A 20,772-nucleotide genomic window follows, 5' to 3' on the forward strand; every position below is an offset into this window, starting at 1 on the left:
AAGGATTCTCCTTGCACTGGGGTGATGATCTTGAGGTGGCCAGAATCTGGAAGTAAGGTGGCTCAAAATGGCCGTGCCTATGGGAGGATCTGGCCCTCATGGCAATTGTTGGAACCTTCATTTGAAGCATTACCTTTCTAAACAGACAGTTCATCGGTGATACCAAAGCGGCTAAAGACTACAAAAATAATAATTTTTAACTTGTTCATTTGACAATATCCAGAGAACCTCTGTGGCAAAAAAAAAAAAAGTAAAGTTTATTTAAATAATTTAACAGGCAATGTCATTGCAGAACTAGGTAACAACCTGGTTAAAATAACTCCTCGTGCCTACAGCAGTAGTGAATCGCAGACTCTCCTAAGAAAGATTTTGTTAGCCGTGGTGCTGCTTGACTTTTTTTTACATCACATCTGTGCTTGCTTCATCATTCTGCCATCTGCTGTAACAAAATACAGGCAAAGCATTTCAGAAAACAACCCCTCCATACTTAAAATCGGCTCTGACCCAGCATACTTCTCTTCACTTCTCACAAGCTGCAGGGCCTGTTCTCTTCCCGCCACATGCATGATGAATTACATACACGTCCTGAGTGTGGGGAACACAGAATCCCATTGATTATTGCCACAATGTTTCTATTAAATGAAATGGATGGTTATACATTTCTGTTCCCTGTAAAAATGCATTTGCTGAAAGGTCAGAAAAGCAAGGTCATTATCATTAAATGCTTAATTTTGAAACTCCAAATCAAACTTTTTTCCTGTCAGGTATTGTCTGCAGATACGCAACATATATTTGAGTGAGAAATACAGATTGCAAAACATTGAAATAACAGAATATAGGAGAATGGTTTTAAGCACACACACTATACAGTCCAGTCGATGTTTCTTCCTGGTGTAGCAGCACAAATCTCTAGGTAGCAGTAAACTGGCTACACAGACTTCATTCCTGAACACATGTTCAAAGGTGATAAAATAAATGCAGATGGTCTCCGAAAACCTCAGTGGAGCATTTTTTACAATTACCAAATGGACTGTAAAAAAACAAGAACAAAACTGGAGAAAACACAGTTTGAGACAGATAGGCAAACCCAGAGTATCAGCCAATCATTTTTGTAGCAAAATCATGTATTTATAATGTAAAATATTGGGGAAACAATATTGACTGTTATCTCAGCTGACTAATGGGAGTGAGCTTGAAAAGACCCCAAGTTACCAAGTACTGTTGGGCTACTTATGTCATTTAAATATTTGATACAAAGAAGTTGGCTAGAGAACTTTGGACCTCCACGAGCCACCACAGAAGTCAATAACAAAACTCTGCCCGACTACTGTGCAGGACCAGACCCTACACATTTAGTACAGGCTTTGTATGCGCAGGTGCTGTGAAATACACACAGAAAACCTTACACACAGGATTTATAAAACATGTAACTGACACACACAATTACACTGCAGCGCTGTTGAGTTCCGTAGCCTTTTCTTCACTCAAGGCTCCGACCCAGTTCCCACTGAAATCAATGGGAATCATTCCACTGACTTGAGTAGGAGTTGGATCAGAGCCTAAGGGTAACACTTCTTCTCATTGTTATACTAAGGTGGGAAAGAGGCTGTCAATCTAATAAGCTTATGCACCAGGTTTCTTTCTCATCTAATACATTTCAGGTGATCAGCACTACATTTTCTCTGAAACTTTCTTCTTCCACTTGTAAAGTACTGTATACATTGATAAAGTTAGGGTCATGGTATCAGTTCTTATTACGTGATTTGCATTAGAAAATAGTAAATGATCTTCTCCAGGGTTAAGTATCCTAATTTCTAAAGAGCTGAGTAAAGGTTTTGGATTCTGATCTTAATTACACTGGTGTAAATCTGACTTCAGTAGAATTACTGTGTCTCCAATGACTTCGGTGGAATTACTGTGGTTTTAGAGTAGTGTAACTCAGAGCAGAATCTACCCCTTTAATGGCAACAGACCCACTAAAGTAAATGGAAATCATGATGAGTTTTTTCAAGTAAGTAGCAGTATCTAACTAGATCTGTTAGTTTCACTACTTCCTTCTTCCTTTAGCATATAGCTATAGACATACACTGGACACTGAAGTGCCAAGACCCCTGCATGTAAGACTACCTGCTTGTCCCTGAGTAGCATAGATTCCAGGGCTGGCTGCAAAATTTTCCATCATAACTTTTCTTTTTATTAAATGGAAAATTGGAGATTGGGTTAAATGAAAATGTTAATGGAAAGCATCTACTTTTCTCCATTTCCCCCCCTCTTTTTTCTGTGGAAAACTGAAAAACAAAAACAATAACAATTGGTTTGGGGTTTTTCAATGAAAAGTCAAAATTTTGCAGTGAAAATTTAAATGAAAACAAAAAAAAAAAAAAAAATCATTGAAATGCTCCGAGGAGATGGGAAAACATTGCAACCAGCTCTATTAGATACTGAGGGCTTGTCGATATGAACACTTAGCATGAAGCAAGCTGGGGTGTATTCTGCCGCGCATTAACCACTGATATGCACCCCGTTACTGCGCACTAAAAGTTCTATAGTGTCCTTTGAGCACCCTTGCTTTGAAATAGGAGTAGATCAATGTGCACAGGGGGACTTATAATTCACGGACAGTGGGGTCTGCACAGGGTCACAAGGTAGTGCCCTGTAGATCTACACCCTACCTTGCTGCACACTAACTGTTCATATAGACAAGCAACGATTTTCTCACTATAAACCGTCTCTTACACTTCAACGATTCTCGTGGCACAGAAACTCTAGAATTATTATTGCTTGAGGGGAGGAAGGTGAATTTAGGGTTTAATCCTGCAAAGTGCTGAATGCCTCCTGTGAGGTACTGAGCCAACCTAACGGGGGACCTGAGAGTTTTTGGCACCTCATAAGATCAGAGTTCTAGTGGAAGCCATATCTAACGCTGGCAGTGTCTGTGTACAATCATCCCCATGCCGTCCTGCCTACGTGCTCCAATCGTGGGATGCAGCTATGCTGAGATTCCAGTCCTTGGCCTCATGAGCAATCTGACCAGTTCTGCAAGGTTTTTATGATGTGTTACACTGTCCATAGGGGATTAAAGAGACCACCCAATTCATTTCCTCTTGTGACCTGTTGAGGATTTGAACCAGGTTTTCCAGTGGCAAAAGATATATGTACTAAAGCCATTAGGCCACCTACTGTTTTGGTGCTGTCACTCTCTTTTTAATTTACGATGTTGAATACACTGCAAGGGAGAAAGTAATCATTTAACAATTTGAACGTGGTCCATTGCAATTGTGATGACTGTCAAATTTGGGGGACGGTTTTTGACTCTGTACTTGTGTGTTATTCTTAAGATCCAACCAGATATGGATAACATAGGGAGCTTAATCTTGCTCCCATTGATGTCTGTGATAAAACCTCCATATGCTTTAATGGAAGCAAGGTCTGGTCCATGGTATAATGCGCTTAACATTATAAGCGACCAGATTTTCAGCTAGTGTAAATAGTTACGCTGTCTTCCATGAAGCTGCTCCGTTTTACACCAGCTGAAGTTCTTGCTCAGTGCATACATATGTCACTTCTACATAATAATGCAAAAAATAGAACGTTTTGTGCACAGAATTTAGAAATGTCTACGTCAGGTACATAGCGGTACATTTGTCTTTCGTAAGTGTTAACTTGCCTGTATGACACAGCAGTTTCATTTTAACTATTGACTGCTTGAGAACCTGATTCTTAATTACATGCCACATAGAAAACACTAATTCTTTAATGACCTTCTATAAAATACCAGGTTTGTTGAGCATTTCTACAGATGTCTTTCTCCACGAAAAATCAGCAATCGATGCTGACCAGCCCTGCAGCTTTAAATGAAAGTGCAGCTTTGATATCCAGTCCAAGACTGTATTCTTCTTTGCTAGAACTCTAAACCCAGGGTTCTTTTAATGTTAAGACACCAACTGTTTTGTTTCTAATTTAAAAACCCCAGGCAGAAAGAAACAATGTACTTCTGCAGCAGAAGTTAATAGATTACTGGAGAGGAGGATGCTGATCACAATAAATAGTATACTCTAAAGAAATCATCTTTTATATATTATATTAATGATCCACTTAGATTGCTTCTTGGCATTGGTAAGGTTCTGTTCCAAATATTTTAGATTTTTTCCCATTACTTCTAAAAGGAATTGGCAGCATTAAAAACCAGTTACAAAACAAATGTGCTTCAAAAATCTAAAGTAAAATTGCTGGGTTATTAGCAGCAGTTCTGGAACGCTAACAGAGGAAAAATAACAGTAATTCTAGTGGCAAAACCTGCATGACATACAGAAAACATATTTTACAGCCAGTCAATGGCTGGAATGTTAATGTTAGCTGTAGGCCACATTGTTTTTCTTTCAGTGGTGAGGAATTAACACTTTTAATTAAACCTGAAAATATATGTGGTTTGCAGTGTTGATGTATCTGTGTTGGTCCCAGGATAGTAAAGAGAGGGTGGGAGAGGTAATATCTTTTATTGGAGCAACTTTTGTTGGTGAAAAAGATAAGCTTTTGACGTACACAGAGCTCTTCTTCAGGTCTGGGCCTGAAGAAGAGCACTTTGTAGCTTGAAAGCTTGTGTTTTTTTTTTTTTTTTCACCAACAGAAGTTGCTCCAATAAAATATATTACCTCACCCACCCTGTCTCATGAAAACATGGAGCAGGGGATAGAAATGGGTACACAACTCTTGACATGGATCTGATTTTTAACAAGTTTACTATATGACAGTCACTGGCTTGACAATACTGAATGAAAAATACTGATGTTACACAGATTTTACAGTAAGATTATCGTATGCTGCTGAAAAGCAGAGTCACAAACATATTCTAATAAACTGCAGCTGCCCACAGCTGAGACACATGCCTTTTTACTCATATTTATTGAGAGAGAAAGCTTATATACTGTAGGTTTGCTGAAGTTTAATAAATAAGATCAACTTATAATATATAAAACCATATAAACATTTATATGCTACATGCATATCATATAATTTAAAGTAATAATTTATATAGCAAAGAAATGCAGACTTATGTTCTTCCTATTTTTCTCGACAACGCACACACGCAGGATGTGTCTATTCTTATCCATCTCCAGCCCACGAGTTTATTGTTTTCTGAAGTCAGTGCTCTGACATAAGTTTGGGAAGTTTTGCACTGGGAGTTCCAGTGCTTATCGTCTATCCCACGGCAGCCATTTTTTACTGGTTTGGCTTCTTTACACCTTGTCTCGTAAAAATATTGTTTGACAGGAGAGTTGCCTGTTTTAATTTCTCCTAGCACTGTTACCTGGTGTCCTCTAATGTCAACAGCTGATGATTTGTCCGTGACCCATAAACTTTCACTGTCACATACAGAATATTCCCCTCGGTGGCTCTTGTGTTCTGCATACCTTTTCCGCCTGGAGGTTCTGTTCACCACTACAGAATTTCCAATATAATCTTCCATGAGATACAAAGGTGGAGGTTCCAATGGGGTGTTGTCACTCAAGAGGACCCGAGGAGAATTGTAGCGTTTCTGTTGCCTTAATAGTTCTCTATCCATTGAGATAACTGGCTGGAAGTCTGATTTCACATTTTCAACTCCATCCACATCCTGTTGAGACTCTGCTTTCTGCATTGTGTTTTGATAGTTTTCCTTAATATCTACCATCTGCTTAGAGAGCTTGTTTTTCAAAATGTCTGCCTGAATGAGTTTAATAATGAGAGAATTTATCGACTCTTCGGGCAAACTCCTTTGATCCATGTTGGTAGATTGGATGCCACGAAGATAAGCAAGAAATATCACATAAAACAAGATGGACATCACCTTGTTCACCTGTAAGATCTGAAAAGAAACAAAGAGTTAACTTAGAGCTAGTGAAATAAGAATTACTGGATGCAATAGGAGAGTCCTGATTTTTTAACATGTCTTACAGATGTTAGACTGTGTAGACCAGGCTAGGTCTTACAAGGTATTACAAATATTTAATTACATTTTATGAAAAAATATGGCTCACCTTTATTATTAGTTCCATCTACTTTTCATCCACTTTTCAGACAGGATGATTTTATGTTTTGATTTCCATAGGGGAGAGAGATTAGTATATTAATAAGGGCCTGTCTACACTGCCCCACAGTTAGGACTATGAGGGTAGAGTGCACCGAAGTGCCATGCTGTATCTCCCCTGTTTGCACACTGCAGGTGTGAACTTCAAGGTTCATAGTTTGCATTAACATAGTCCTCTTCAAACAAGACTTCGTTAATGTGAAGTAGGAACCTCTTAGTTCATGCCTGCAGCTTCCACACAGGGGAGTTGCACAGCAACACTTTGGTGTGCATTGCTATTCACCTCTCTCCCACTCCCCTGTAGTCTGTGGTTCTCAACCTTTTTTTCATTTGTAGATCCCCCCCCCCCAAATTGAAATGGAACTGTGGACCCTTTGGAAATTTCAAATGGAAGTGTGGACCCCTTAGGAAATCTATAGTCTGTGTGTATATACAGTCGAATCATATTCAGTCAGTTTTCAGTCTAAGTCTTTTGCAGACCCCTTAGAACAGTCTGTGGACCACAGGTTGAGAACCACTAGTACAGACAAGCTTTCAGTTCCTCTGTCAACAAAGACATGTCGCGCCCATCTGGAAAGCATGGCACTAACTGTAGACAAGATCATTTTTCCACAGCCCTTTAGCAGAGACGCCTCATATTAAGAACCGAGATCATGTAGGCTAGCAGCGGGAGAGGGATATTGGGTTAAATTTACAGCTGGCGTAAAGGGAGGACACGTCATTGACTCCCATTAGTATTACTGATTCTCTCTGTACAAGACTTCATAGACTGAGCAAGTCCGTCGTTCTTTAACGTTTCAGCTCTATAAAGGAATAACAATTTGAACAAGACCATTGAAAAAAAATATAAAGTATTGTTAATTTAAAAGTCCATTTGAATAAGCCACTGCATGGTCAGTTTTCTTAAGGATTGGCTTGAACACTAGATTATGTGTTTAAGGGAAGATCAGAATTTACTGGGAGCAATATGAAATTAATACCTAGCTCTTACATAGCACTCTTCATAAGTAGGTCTCAAAGTGCTTTATAAAAGAGGTTGGTATCATTAGCCCCATTTTACAGATGGGGCAACTGAAGCACAGAGAAAGGAAGTTATCTGACAAGGTCACTGAGCAGTTTAATGGCAGAGCTGGGAATAAAACCCAGGTCTCCTGAGATTCAGGTAGTGCTTTATCCACTAGATCTCACAGTACACTGGGGGAAAAAAAAGAGTGGTGGTTCACTCCACAAACTGCTTCTCCATCTGTACAGATGACTCTTTTAATGGGAGTACGTATTTCAGAGAACAGGGAACAGTCAGGTGAGAGAGGTTTCTTATCTTTTATTTTTGGAAAGCAATAGTTTATCCTGTACAATGCTAGTATGAAATATAGATGGATCCACAGGGCATTTGAACTATGTGCTGTTTGTAGTTTATTTTACATTCTGCTCCAAGTGGGCCAAAATTAACTTCAGTCAGAGTGGTGAGGGCCTCACCCTCTCTGAAAATTGCAGTGCTTGTCAGGAGGCCTACATATAGATTAAGGACCAAAATTTTAAAAACAAGGACCCTAAAGTTTGGCTTCTCCACCCATGTGTCAGCAGCTGCCTAATTTGGGTTCTTATCTAGTGTTATCACCTGGCCGGTATTTTTATTGATTTGCCTGTTGCCAGAAAAGTAATTTAGTCTGCCAGGATTTTTTACATGGATCTAAAGATTTGTATTATTATCACATCACACACTAATATCTAATGTTAAAAGTTTCTGTGTCCAGCTACAGATGTTGCAGCATTCCCCCATCTGCACTTTAAACAATAACAAGTCAAAACAATTGGAAAATACAGCACCCGTCTGCCCACCAACATGCAAGTGCACCGCGCATGTGTGTGAGAGAAGGTATGAGTCACTATTAGTGGCAGCTGAAGGGGGAGGTGGTGTTGTGGAGTTGCCTTGTGGTTGGGGTTGCAGTGGGCTTGACTTGTTGTGGGGAGGGCGGTTTTTTTGCGTTTCAAAGGTGATAACTCTACCCTTATGACCAAAGTATCTAAGGGCTTGTTCACACTGACCGTGCATTTCGGCATAGTTTGCGTCACTGACGTCGACTGCTCAGCTTCCCTTCTGCGCGCTGTTCACCCTGCGCTGAGCCGATGGGAACAGTGTCCCCGTCGACTTAGCGCTACACTACTTGAGGGGGTGGACTTACTCAGTCGACTTCCTGATCGATTGAGCAGGTCTATACTGACCGCTCAATCGACCCAGAAAGATCAATCTGGCGGCGGCGATTTTGCCGCTGTTAGTGTAAACATAGCCTAAGTGTCTTCCAGTAGTACCTTAAGAGATGTGATTCGTATGTGTCATGACTGTTTCAGTTTTTCTCTCATCCCTTCTGCAAGGGGAAGAATTGTGTGTGCAGCGTCAAGCTTCGTTTTGAGAGGGATTTGTTCCGAGTTGACGATTTGTGTGTGTTTAACTGAACACACTGCAATGTGTTATAATTTCAAAAGTGCTGAGCGTTCTACAGCTGTCATAAACGCTAGGCTCCCATTGCTTTAGATCTTGGCCTAGGTGCCTAACTTCAGGCGTCCAACTTTGAATATTTTAGCCTAAGATAACTGTAGCTCCAATGGTATTGATAATTGATATTCTAAAAATATTCAGTGATTATAAAAATAATTCAAAACAATCAACAAGAATGACAGTATTTTATAGTAATTATCTAGAACACTGCAGTGTTTGGGACCAGTATTTCTTAAGTATAAGAGAACTCTATTGTTAATACCTACAGTTACATTAGAGAGCACTTTTTTCAAGACTCATGCATGCACCTCTCAATGTATACCACATATTGTTCATGGCAAGGTAAGTGAGGTTATATCTTTTATTGGGCCAACTTCTGTTTCCAGCTTCACAGAGCTCTTCTTCAGCTCTGGGGAACGTAACCAGAGGGTCTAAACTAAATACAAGTTATACAGCATCACATTGTTTGAGCTGAGCTGTAAGTGAAGTGGTTGTTTTAATGTGAATTACATTTACTGCTATAAAAAAAAAGTGTCACTGATCAACTTTGAAACAGGTTTAAACAGGGAAAACACACAGCAAGAACTCCTAACAGCAGTCTCAGAACCATTATAATGAAACACATATATAACTCATTTAGCAATAGTAAATTTTCTGCTTTGTACTTGGGAACTGCAGTAAAATCAGAGTTGCCCTCTGTGAATCTGTCCTTTTATGGACAAGAAATGTGTTTTCTCCATTCTTATGGGTTTTTTTCGGTATGAGCTCACCTAAACCTAGACTCTGTGTTGATTACAACAAAGTTATGCGTTAGATATATATACATATATTTATTTATTTATATACGTACAAAATGTGTGTTTACATTTATATAAATCAGGGTCATAAAGTTCTTATTGCTCATCAAATAAAAACTACCCTTCAGTATCGATGGATCTAAGACACTGTATAAGACCTATGCATGCAGCACATGGTCTTTGCTAAGTAAATCATTGAAGCAGCCAACATTTCATAACACATGTTGCTCCGCAGGTTTAACACAGCACTCCGAGGGACTAACGCAGGGCCACCAGTAGAAAGATCAACATGATGGTCACCGAAGCTAACACTATGCTCAAGTCAAATGCTCCAAATATGACCCATGCCAATATATAGTTGCACGTAATAACTTGGCTATCAGGTTTCAGAAGCGAAGTGGTCGCTAACAAAATATACATCTTGGAAGTGGGTGATGATGTGGGAAGGATGAAGCTGGATGCACTGCATAAGCTAGACAAAGTAAAGGATCAGGACATCATGAGTAGCTCTTGCAGAAAATCCTACTGATGACTTGTAGTTGTAAGGCCAGACATGAGATCCAGCACTCAGAGGATACTTGAGGCCGTATCACAGGCAGGAGACTCTTGGGTACATTTACACTTGCAGTGTTGTGTAGCATACAACCACTGCTTGCCCAGTTAACATGGGAGTAAAGGACAGTGTAGTTGGTGAGACACTGCTTAGGCAAGTAGATTAGAATAGAATTCCCTACATGCCTGAACCCCTCCTCCCCCCCCGGATAGATGCTCGAACTGCACTCTACATGCCCATGCAACGCCTCCCACACCTACACTGCTATTTGTAGTGTAGCTACCTCACTACCGGAGCCTTTCCCCGCTGCCTGTCTGCTGCCAGAGCTTTTCACTGCTGCATGTAGCTGTCCTGCAGTGACAGATGTGGCTGCAACCTGCCTTTCATTGCAACGTGTAGCTACGTGCGTAGTGCCTGTATTCTACACACTGCCATAAGTGTAGACATAGTTTTAGGTCACTCAGAAGCTGCATCTGGTTAATATGTCTGCTCGCCTCTTGGTGATATGAGCCCTCAACAACTTATTAAACTTGTTCCCTGACAGTCACATGGTTTTTCTATTTGCTTCCATGTCCAACTCAAGATTTTTTTATTTCCAACTGTAAAGCCCTAAATGGTTTGGGCCATGGCTACCTGAGACCAGTTTTTCTTCATGAGTTGCCATGTCAGCTGAGGACAGCTGTGACACTTGGGTTAGTTTACTAACGTAAATTGCCCCATTAAGGTATATCAGTTTAAGGGTGATTTAAATGGGGTTAAATGCATCTATGTAAGGGGTTTGCACCAGTATAACTAGATAGATCTTAAATCTAAGTAGTTTCACTGGAGTAGGATTTCTAATATAAACCAGGCCTAGTTATCATTGATTCTCAAGGGATCTGAAGGTTCAAGAACTGCTTATAAGCAGCGAGTGAAAAAAGGTACTGTGATTCTAAAATGTCAGATGTGGTTGGAAAACACAGTGCTATGTGGAACTTTAAGTACTACCTGCCAAGGTGAAAAAGTATGTTAGAGTCTCTTCTAGTGGGTCCTGTGGCGTGGTTGTAGCATATTAGCTTGGTGTTCATGAAACAATCTTGACTCACCAGAGAGTTTAAAAATATATTAAGAGGAGGGGACATCCTTTATAAAAAGTTGAAGGGATGACTAGGTGTAATGAGTTACCTAGGCTATCTATGCAAGAAGAGGGCTCAACATGGTAGCTGAAAACTTTTGGAAAACCCAGTAAGCTAATATTTTTCTTTTGGTATACAGCAGAACATTCATTCTCACTAAAGATTGCCAGACCTGCTGCAGATTGCTGAATTTGAATTAGTAAGTGAACAAATACAATAGAAAGGCACTGATGGTACATCACAAAGTGTACTTTGTTCTTTTATTTTGTCAACTGTAGTTCGGGTTTTATCTATTTTAGGATTTTATACTGCTGCCTATACCACAACATCCAAGGACCTGCCATGTAAAATTAATAGCAAAATCCCTAGCGGACTTCATGCAGTTTTTAGCATTTCTCCCTTTCCAGAGTCAAAACTCTGCTCAGGGTAAGGGTTTGGGGATGTGTTTTAATTATATTAATTTAATTTGATAATACTTCACACATTAAGGGCAAATGTTCTATAGTGTGTTTTATAAAAATAATGAAATCTTGGTAATGTGAGCTGTCACTTCAGTATCTGCTACTACATCTTTACTGAGAGGAACTTACATAGAAGATTTGCAGAAGTGACTATTGATTTCGGGTGCCCAATTTGATAAGTAATTTTCCTCACGGTCCTCAGCACTTTCTGAAAATCAGGCTCCTTTAAGAACAGTTTCAGTTTTTCAGAATCATCAGCTGATGGAAAATTCACTATGGCTTAAAACTCAAGTAGGCTTCTCACTCAGAAGGCAGTTTGTTTACTTCTCAAAACCATATATAGCAATAAGGCTTTTTCATTAGCAATGGAGTATTCTGCTACGTCCCTCATTCTAATTCCTTTTCCTCATGAAAACACACAGAGTTTGCTTTCTTCACAATTGCTATGGGACAAGGATAATAACTTGTAGTGGCCAGTAATAGTCTGAACATTGTAATAATCTGGACACACAAATCAGAAACGTGACCTGAACATCAGAATAACCACAACTGAAAAATCATGCAACTTTAAATAATAATTATACCTGATGCTTATTTTGAGACTCCATTTGAGAACCTCAGAGATTTACAAAAGTAGGTATTGTTCCCATTTTGCAGATGCAGAAACTGAGACGCACACATTAAATACACAATTTCTAAAAGTGCCTAAATCCCTTTTTCAAGAGGGACTTGGGCACTTGGAAGCCTAAATATCATTGACTTTCAATGAGATTTAAATGCCTAAGTGTCTAAATCACTTTAAAAAATGGACTGGGAATCTTTAAGGCAAAATTGTCAAAAGGGCCTAAGCGAGTTGCCCCGGGCAGCATAGAAAGTCAACAGGATGTGTGGGGAGGAGGGGGCACCGAAGATCTCCTGAATCTGTCGTCTGCTTTAATGACTAGTCTATCGGGCCACTCTGATTTGTTGCTTGTATCTTGTCAAATGGTCACTCTAGCCTGTTCTAAAGCTTCACAGAATGTTAAAGTGTTTCTACAGGGTGACAGCTTTGTGTTAATAGATGGGAGTAAACTGATTTTCAGAATGGTTAAAAATGACAGGCATAGCTTTACTTCTGTCTGTTCATTTCAGACACAGCGGACCATACGGACATGCACAGCCCTATTTGAAATTGATCACTAAGCCAGACCATCTTTTTATAGATAAAAACATGAACGCCTCACAAATAACTGGTCATTGCCGACAGCGAGCTCAAGTCCAATTCCTCAAGTGCTTAGCTCACCATTTAGAATATGGGTTGCTTTTCGCACCTTATGTAGTGGTAGTTCCATTTGGCTTTAGCCCCGTACCTTCAACTATTCACTGTCTTCATTATGAGTTCAGGGCACTCAGGACCTTCCTGTAGGCACTCAGCACTCCACAGTTTCATTTAGCAGTTCCTGTGAGATACTATCAATGGCCAGTGCAATATCAACCATGCTAGCTCTGTGCCTCGGTTTATAATCAAATTCAGAAATCAGAACACTTCCATCAACCATCAACTCCTTTCCAACTTTGACTTATTTTGATCTGCCATTTTCATGGCTTGATACTGAAGCCTGTCTTTCTGTGCCTGGAAGATTGCTGTAGTATGGTTCTCCATTAATTTATTTTGTTATGTGGACTGTGTTAGAGGTAAGGATTGGGAGTCGGGATTCCTGGGTTCTATTTAGCAGGGTTACTGATCTGTTGGGTGAGCTTGGACAAATCATGATGTCCATTCCTCAGTTCCCACATCTGCAGAACGAGGAATGGCGTGAAGTACCGTTTGTAAATTGCTTTGAACTCCTTGGACAGAAGGTGCTATAAATACAAAGTATTGTAATTCATAATATTTTTATGATGACATGCGGATTACAAAAAATAGGGAAACATCATTTTTAAAGGACTACTTTTGCTTCCTTCCCTCCTGACCTTCGTTTTTGTTTCATCCCGCAAAAGGAAGAATTGACAATACTATGCCTGGAGAGTGAAATTTGGTTTGGGAAATAGGCACAAAAGCCATTTGGTGCTAACTTAGAAAGAGGACAAGGATGTCAGGCGAGGAACGATAGAATCCCCTGTAATGTAAGTGGGCTACCTGAGGAAGAATACATAAAGATGTGTCTCTGCCCAGTATGTAGGGGCATCTTTCTCCCCATTCTTTGATGGCACTTACGGCATTGCTAACATATGTATTTACATGAGTATTCGAAGTGGAAATGTTTGTGCGATCATCTTCTATCTATGTACTTACGTGGCTCTCATCCCATAAATATCTTTCTATTACACACACATTTATAGGTTCAGCCACACAACATTCCCGTGAGGTAGCAAAATGCTATTATCCCCATTTAACAAAGGCTGGAACGGAAATGGAAGTGGAAATTAAATGACTTGCTTTAGGTCACACAGGAACGCTGGGGTGGAGCTGGAAGATGAAGCTAGATTTCTCAAATCCTAGTCTACTGCCTTAACCTCAAAGACTACCAGGAAGCTCTCTGAGAGTTTGGGAGTTAAGTGATCCAGTCCTTAGCATGGTAAAGATCTAGACAGCCTGTCATCTGCTGAGGAAGCAGAAACAGCACTATGTGATTTAAATTACCAGTCACCCAGCACAAATAGTTAATCAACTACAGCAAATACTTAAAGCAATAGTTGCAGCAAATGGTTTGCAAGTGCCAAGAAGCTGAAATATTGCCATTTATACAATGCATTACAGAACTCTGAGGACCATTTAAATCTGTAAAAATACAAGGGACAGATCCGTAGGCGGTGTAAATCAGAATACCTTTATTACCTTCATGGGAGCTATGCTAACTTTACACCAACAGAGAACCTGGCCTGCAGATGCCCCCCTGCCCGAGGTCATTTTCAAATGGAAATGGTGGAATGCATCACATTGTTCACTGCAGATAGTTCATGAAGCTCTAGTAGGAGGACTAGTTTGATGTAACCTTTTCATTAATGAGCTTTAATGGCAGAAAAGCCAAACATCACAAAAGAATTACAGTTGCAGCTGAATGGGGAGAGGATGCAAACACTGGTGAGCAGAGAGAAATATACTCTCTGCTGGGGACTTGAAGAGGTTAGAAACATTGGCAGAAAATAACAAAATGAGTCAAATATTGCAAGCTGGTGCACCTGGGGAACGATAATCCTAAACAAGGATATTCAGTGAGAGAAACTTAGAAAGCAGCAATGCCTAACCAGACCTAGAAGTGATATGTAGCCTTAGCGAGGCGCAATATTTAATAAATGTAAATAAATAAGGGACAGGAACATAGATGTTATCTTAAAATGGCAAATAAAGGCAAATTCATCCAATGTTTGTGTGAATTGTTTCAGCAGAAACATCTTATTCCACAGCAGAGAAGGGACAGTCTCTCTCTAGAGCAGTGGTTTTCAACCTCTTTTCATTTGTGGACCCCTAAAAAATTTCGAATGGAGATTTGATCCCCTTTGGAAATCTTAAACATAGTCTGTGGACCACAGGTTGAAAACCACTGTTGTACGGTATCGATAACCTTTCGCGGACTCAATAAGACAAAGACTGCGGACCCCAGCTTGAAAGCCATTGATCTATAGCATAGAGGGTATATAGTAATATTGTATGCAGTTCTAAAGGCAGAAGGATGCTGGCATAGCAGAGAAAGATGAGGGAAAAGCAACAAAAATGAACTGAGGGATTGACTTTGGAGGAAAGGTCAAAGAAGTAAATCTGTATAACTTTACAGCAGTATAAACACCAGTGAGAAAATTTTGTTTAGAGTGGTGCAGAGGGGTGTATTCAGGAGAAATGGGATTAAACCAAGGAAGGGGAAGTTAAGTTTTTATCAAGAATAAGGAGTTTTTGAGCTCTACAAGATGTTCATAACAAGACTAAAACCACACAAAAGAGGCCTGGTTTCATGTTTCGTTTCAGCCTTGAAACTCCATCTAAGTTTGTTGAACAATTTTGTAAAGGTTCACAACCTTTTCAAGTAGACTTAAGTCTAGCTCAGCTACTGGTTTTGCATAAAAATCGGGCAATAGTTGCAGATCATCTTGGTTTCAGCTGAGATTTGCTTTGAAGGCTTAATCTCTCCATAATTAAGTTTGAGACCAGTCTTCCATCTGAAGTTTACTTCTGCCCCATGTCCCTTTACTTTGCTGAACACAAACCCATCCTCCTGAAATTCCATAGACATGATCTTTATTTCAGAGTAGAATTCCTCAGGAAAGTTCAAGGCCCAAGTTCCAAGAAATTGGGAAAGACATTTGGGTGAAATGGCTTGGTTTTATTTGTTTTTTTTAAATGCGGTCCTCCCTTAAATCATTTTCCTAATTATTTTTGATTTGCCAAAATGAGAAATGACATCAGTCAAAGACTAAATTTGTTTTAATTTGTTGTTCCATCTGTTACTGGTGGCTTTGACTAGTTGTTAGAGCAGTGGGAGAAGGGGAAATGATAGGAAAATGCAGTTAGGTGACCTGAACAATCAGGGTTCTGCCCTTCTACTACCATATTGATGATTGTCAGAATCTTGGAGATGTTTAAAAGTTTCTGCACAAAAATATTTCCATTCAAAAATGTAGCTTCACCAACACTGACATTTTCTGTTGAAAGATATCTATGGTTTTTTATGGTGATTTTAGGTTTTCTAATCAGAGAATTAAAAATGAAAAATTTTGTTTCAAATTAACATATCAGATGTAATAACATTGGGTTTTTTTTAAATTTGACTTAAAATGTAGATTTGGATCTTTGGTTTTGGGGTATTGCAGCCCCTCCTTTTTTAGCTTTTCCCCTTTCACTACTGAAAAGGGGGAAGAAGACAGTAAAAATAAATAGGTGTGTGTGAGTGAGTGAGTGAGTGAGAGAGAGAGAGAGAGAGAGAGAGCTTTCACATGTTTTTTTCCTGCCCCCAGAAGCTTAAAAACTAAGAATAAGACAAGAAATGGATACAGACAGACTGGGAGAGCGCAAGGAAACAATAACAAAAAATGTCGTTTAGAATTGAAATGAAACAGAAAATTTCATTTAAAGTCTAAACCAAAACTCCTGAAGAAAACCCTGACATTTTTTCTTAGATTTTGAAAGCGGATTTTTCCCACAACATTTTCTGCAGGAAAAAAATGAATTTTCTGAGCAACTCTAACATGATTTTTAAAGAACAAAATGGTTTGTTACCGGTGCCTCCCAAAAGGGGACACCTATTATGATATTTTACTCTTCGTGTTATTGGGCTCAAACTTGTCTTTAAGGTGCAGCTTGGTGGAGGGGAGCTGCATTGTCATTGGAGAATTTCTTCTTGCTCTTACGCAGAGCGAACTCCCTGTTAGCTGCCATTAGGCAGCGTACTGAGACCCTCTCTGCTGCACCAGAACTGCTCCATTTGCTGATGCACAGGGAGGGGCAAAGCCATTGTCCCATCTCTCCTTCATCCCTCTGGGGTGATGTTGACCCATGGGGGAACATTAAATCAGCTGCCTTTGTGCTTCATTGCGCACCGGGATTGCAACTGTGATGGGTCATTGCACAAGATACGTGGTAAGGGAGATCCATTTAATGTAAACCAAAACTGCACCTGTGTTTGCTTTGCAAGGTCCCATGAGTCCTGACTTCTTTAGAGCCAGGCAGCCCACAGAAATATGCACTGGGCTACTTTGTGAATCAAAAAGAAAGAGTGCTCTTCTCTGTGTTCCCTAAAGGTACACATGCCTCCAAACAGAAAAGGCTTGTCTGACACTCAGATCCGATATATAGAGATACAAAAACTACCAAGGCCAGAGCTCTCATGAGAGGATGTGGGGTCTGGTCCAAACCCCATAAATTCACTGGTGAGGCTCCCATTGATTTCAGCGAGCTTTGGAAAAGGCTCTTCCATAGTAAGGACAGAGGAGACTGTGGTTACAAAGAACCATAGTTAGACGCTGATTCTGCTGTGCACTTAAGCACATGCATAAAGTTGAATCAGGGCGATAAAGAGAAACATAAAGAAAGCCAGCCAGCATGCTGCAGTAAATAATGAATTTCTTCTACCAAAAAAAAAAAAAAAAAAATTGCACACATGTAGTAACTTTTCTGAAATCAAGAAATCTTGACTGGCTTAAATAACTACTTCTACAGCACTTATAAAAATAAAGCAGAGCCTTGTCAACTCATTGATGTATGCCCACATCTGATAAAGTAAGTACAAGTGCTTTGCTGGGTGTAAGACTGGAGATTGCTTGTTCCTTCCAATACCAGAAAAGACTAGTCTGCGCTAGAAAAGGTTTGCTGGTATAGCTATACCAGGAAATGTTGCTATTGGGGAGACAGTTTATACCTAGCGTAGACACAATTCTACTACCGGCATAGTTTACACCATTTCTCCAAATGATATAACCTATACCAGCAAAAGGACCTTTTAGCCAGTATAAGTGTGTCGACACTAGGGCTTTTGCTGATATAGAAATGACATTAAAAAATCACATCCTTAGCCCACATTACCAGCAAAAGTGTAACTACCAGTTGTACGTGTAAAGCTTTCCTACACCAGGATGTGGGAGTTTTCCTCCACCATTAACATTTGTTGCTGAGCATTTGCACCTGGATCATGGCCCCTTTTGTGCACCTGAAGTGGCACAGAGGGGCTGTAACCCGATAGAAAAATCCAACCACGATATCCATCCGGATAACATTCCAAAACACTGTATAATTTGGAAATACAGCTCGTTGAGTTCCATGCAGCAGAGGTAAAATAAACAAACAAAAGAGCACATTTTACACATTAGTTGTCATTGTGGCATGCAAGATCCTTGTCAAATATAGGAATGTAATGTTTTCCATAGTACATCAGCCTTCGGCCGCGATCCTACAATGATCTCCAATCTGACACTAGAGTCCTTTTCAAGTCTTTGGTGTCCAGTCCTGCCTCGAGCCGTCCTGGAGACCTGATGGTTCATAAGAAAATGACCCCCTCTGCCACTGTCCATATAATCATCTAGTCAATGCTGTAATCCTTGCGATGATCAGCTGTCAGTGGGATTCCTCCATGAAATATATAAAGCATGTACATGAAGGGCTGAAGAAATTTAGCAACGAGCCACTCTAAAGTCCTTTCTCTAGTTTCAGTTCCCTGGATCCTCCTTCATATCCACACACTCATCTGTATAATTATAGTGAGATCCTATAGCATTGCTTTGTTACACAGTAGTTAAAAAGGCTTGCCAGTTACCTGATTGCACAAAGAGAGGTAAATTCCTAGCTTAAGCCAGCTGCAATGCATCTAATTTGGCTACCACCCAGACCCACTGCCAATAGGGATCAAAACCTATCATTTTCTTCTAATATCTGCTATCATATGTCTGGCAGCACGCATCATATACTAAGATATTCCACATTCTGAAATGATTCCTTCAAAGACTTTTAGCAATGAGGAGGAAGGAAATTTTAATTGGCATGAAGATGGTATCTGTATTAAGATATAGGTACAAATATGATGATTTGGGTGTTAGTGTGAGATTTTTAAAAGCAGGTTTTTGGTTTAGAGTTTGGCTTCATTCTATACTTGGCAAAGGTGCAACAATTGCATTTGGATAATAACGACGCAAAGCTCGTCCTTTGAGTTGCTGTGCACAGGTTTGTTTCTGCACCATGCTGGGCACTCTGGACCCAATCCAGCAAAGTACTTAAGCATGTGCTTAACTGAAAGCACATGAGTAGTCCCTTTGAACTTAATCGAACACTTAGAATATCATACTGGAAATTTTATGCAAAAGTACATATACTACTTTGGGAATTCAAAGGTCAACTTCCACTTTGAAACAACAAAAAATGGAGAGGAGCCAAAGTAATCTGAACAACCTTAACTCTCACAGTAGGATCCCAGCTGGATCCCATGCCTCTACCTTTTCCTCTGATGCACAGGGATATGTCAGGACAGAAGGGGGCATGTTAGCTGAAGGAAGAAAGGGGCATGATGGAACTTTATTAGGGTGTATCCAGAAGCAGTGCTAAACTGTATTAATTCTGGGAGAGGCCCAAGAACTATTTGTCTTAAGTTCTTTGTGGCCCCAACCACCAGTATATTTGAGCACCCTCCTATTCTTCAATGTATTTATTCTTACAACACCCCTCTGAGATAAGAAAGTGCTAATATTTCTATTTTACAGCTGGGGAGTTAAGGCAGAGAGACTAAGTGACTTGCTCAATGTCACACTTGAAATTTGCGGCAGAGCAAAGAATTGAACTCATGTCTCCTAAGTACTGTCCCTAACCACTGGACCAGCCTGCCTTTACTTAGCAGCTTCCTACTGCCCTCCTCGTCCAATCCCATATAGTACTCCATAAAGCAAGCAAACTCCATAAAGTTAACAGGCCCAATCAGAAATGCTACTACCTCCATCTAAATTTTTATTTACAGCTTTCTTCAGTACTTATCTGGGTCCCTAAAGGATGAAGTGTTTGAGGGAAAATCTCAGAAAGGGTCTAGAAAATACATCAAAATGTAACTATGGGTAAATCATATTTGACGATCTTGGATGTCTTCTAAAGTTCAGAATGATTTAGCAACAGCCTGTAATAGTACAGGATCAGTGTAATTCAGGGGTAATGCAATTCATTTGCTTTTCCCAGTCAGTAGCAATAAAAATTCAGAAGCTTTTTTTAAATTCTTCAGGTAGGGTGAGCCTGATCTTGGACTTTATTGTGCTCAGTAGAAATCCCTGATTAAAATAATCAAAGTGTTGTTGTCCTGCAGGAAGTGGGAGTTAAGCCTGCTCATTTTGAACTGTAGCATAACCCTATAACAGGGCCCGAGTAAAGGGCCACGCACAGCTGCACCACCCCAGGAAAAGCCCAAAAAACAAATTGTGATTCAGATGGACAATTCCTCCCCTGCAGCCACTTTGCTCTGAAAGAGCTGTGAAAGAGTAAGGCCTTGTCCACACTAGAAAGTTTTGTCGACGCAAGTTACAGCAATGATAAAAAAGCGCTGTAATTAGAACGCTTGTGCCTGTCCACACAGCACTCATTGTGTTGCCAAAGAGCATCCACAGTTGGTGCTCTAGCATTGACTGTGGGCAGCTATTCCACTGTGCAACTTGCCAACTTCTGCTGCTAGGAGTTGAGGGAAGGCAGAGAGGATCGCAACGCATCATAGATGTGGGCTCAATGCCCCATGATGCAGTGATTTCGGTCCGTCAGTCACTTTCCAATTGCATTTTGCAGCATTTTTCAATAGCCCCAGTGTCCTGCGCTCCCGCCATCTTTATGTGAAAAGGATGGATGCTGCACTG

At 40.1% G+C, this 20,772-nt stretch overlaps 1 protein-coding gene and 1 long non-coding RNA gene across 3 annotated transcripts in view; one reads left to right on the forward strand and one right to left on the reverse strand.

Annotated features, from left to right (window-relative positions):
• LOC137141936 (uncharacterized) overlaps nucleotides 1-20,772 on the forward strand; it is a 54,196-nt gene that overhangs the window by 13,604 nt on the left and 19,820 nt on the right. The gene's annotated exons all lie outside the window — the stretch shown is intronic.
• NTF3 (neurotrophin 3) overlaps nucleotides 4,731-20,772 on the reverse strand; it is a 56,087-nt gene continuing 40,045 nt past the window's right edge. Inside the window, exon 2 of the mRNA XM_067531057.1 lies at nucleotides 4,731-5,845. Within this exon, the coding sequence (XP_067387158.1) occupies nucleotides 5,051-5,845 (795 nt within the window). The 3' untranslated portion in view covers nucleotides 4,731-5,050. The remainder of the gene's footprint in view (nucleotides 5,846-20,772) is intronic.

Source organism: Emydura macquarii, unplaced genomic scaffold (assembly GCF_026122565.2).
Source record: "Emydura macquarii macquarii isolate MOO-44397 ecotype Brisbane River unplaced genomic scaffold, CSIRO-AGI_Emac_v2 contig_3122, whole genome shotgun sequence".
Taxonomy (NCBI): Eukaryota; Metazoa; Chordata; order Testudines; family Chelidae; genus Emydura; species Emydura macquarii.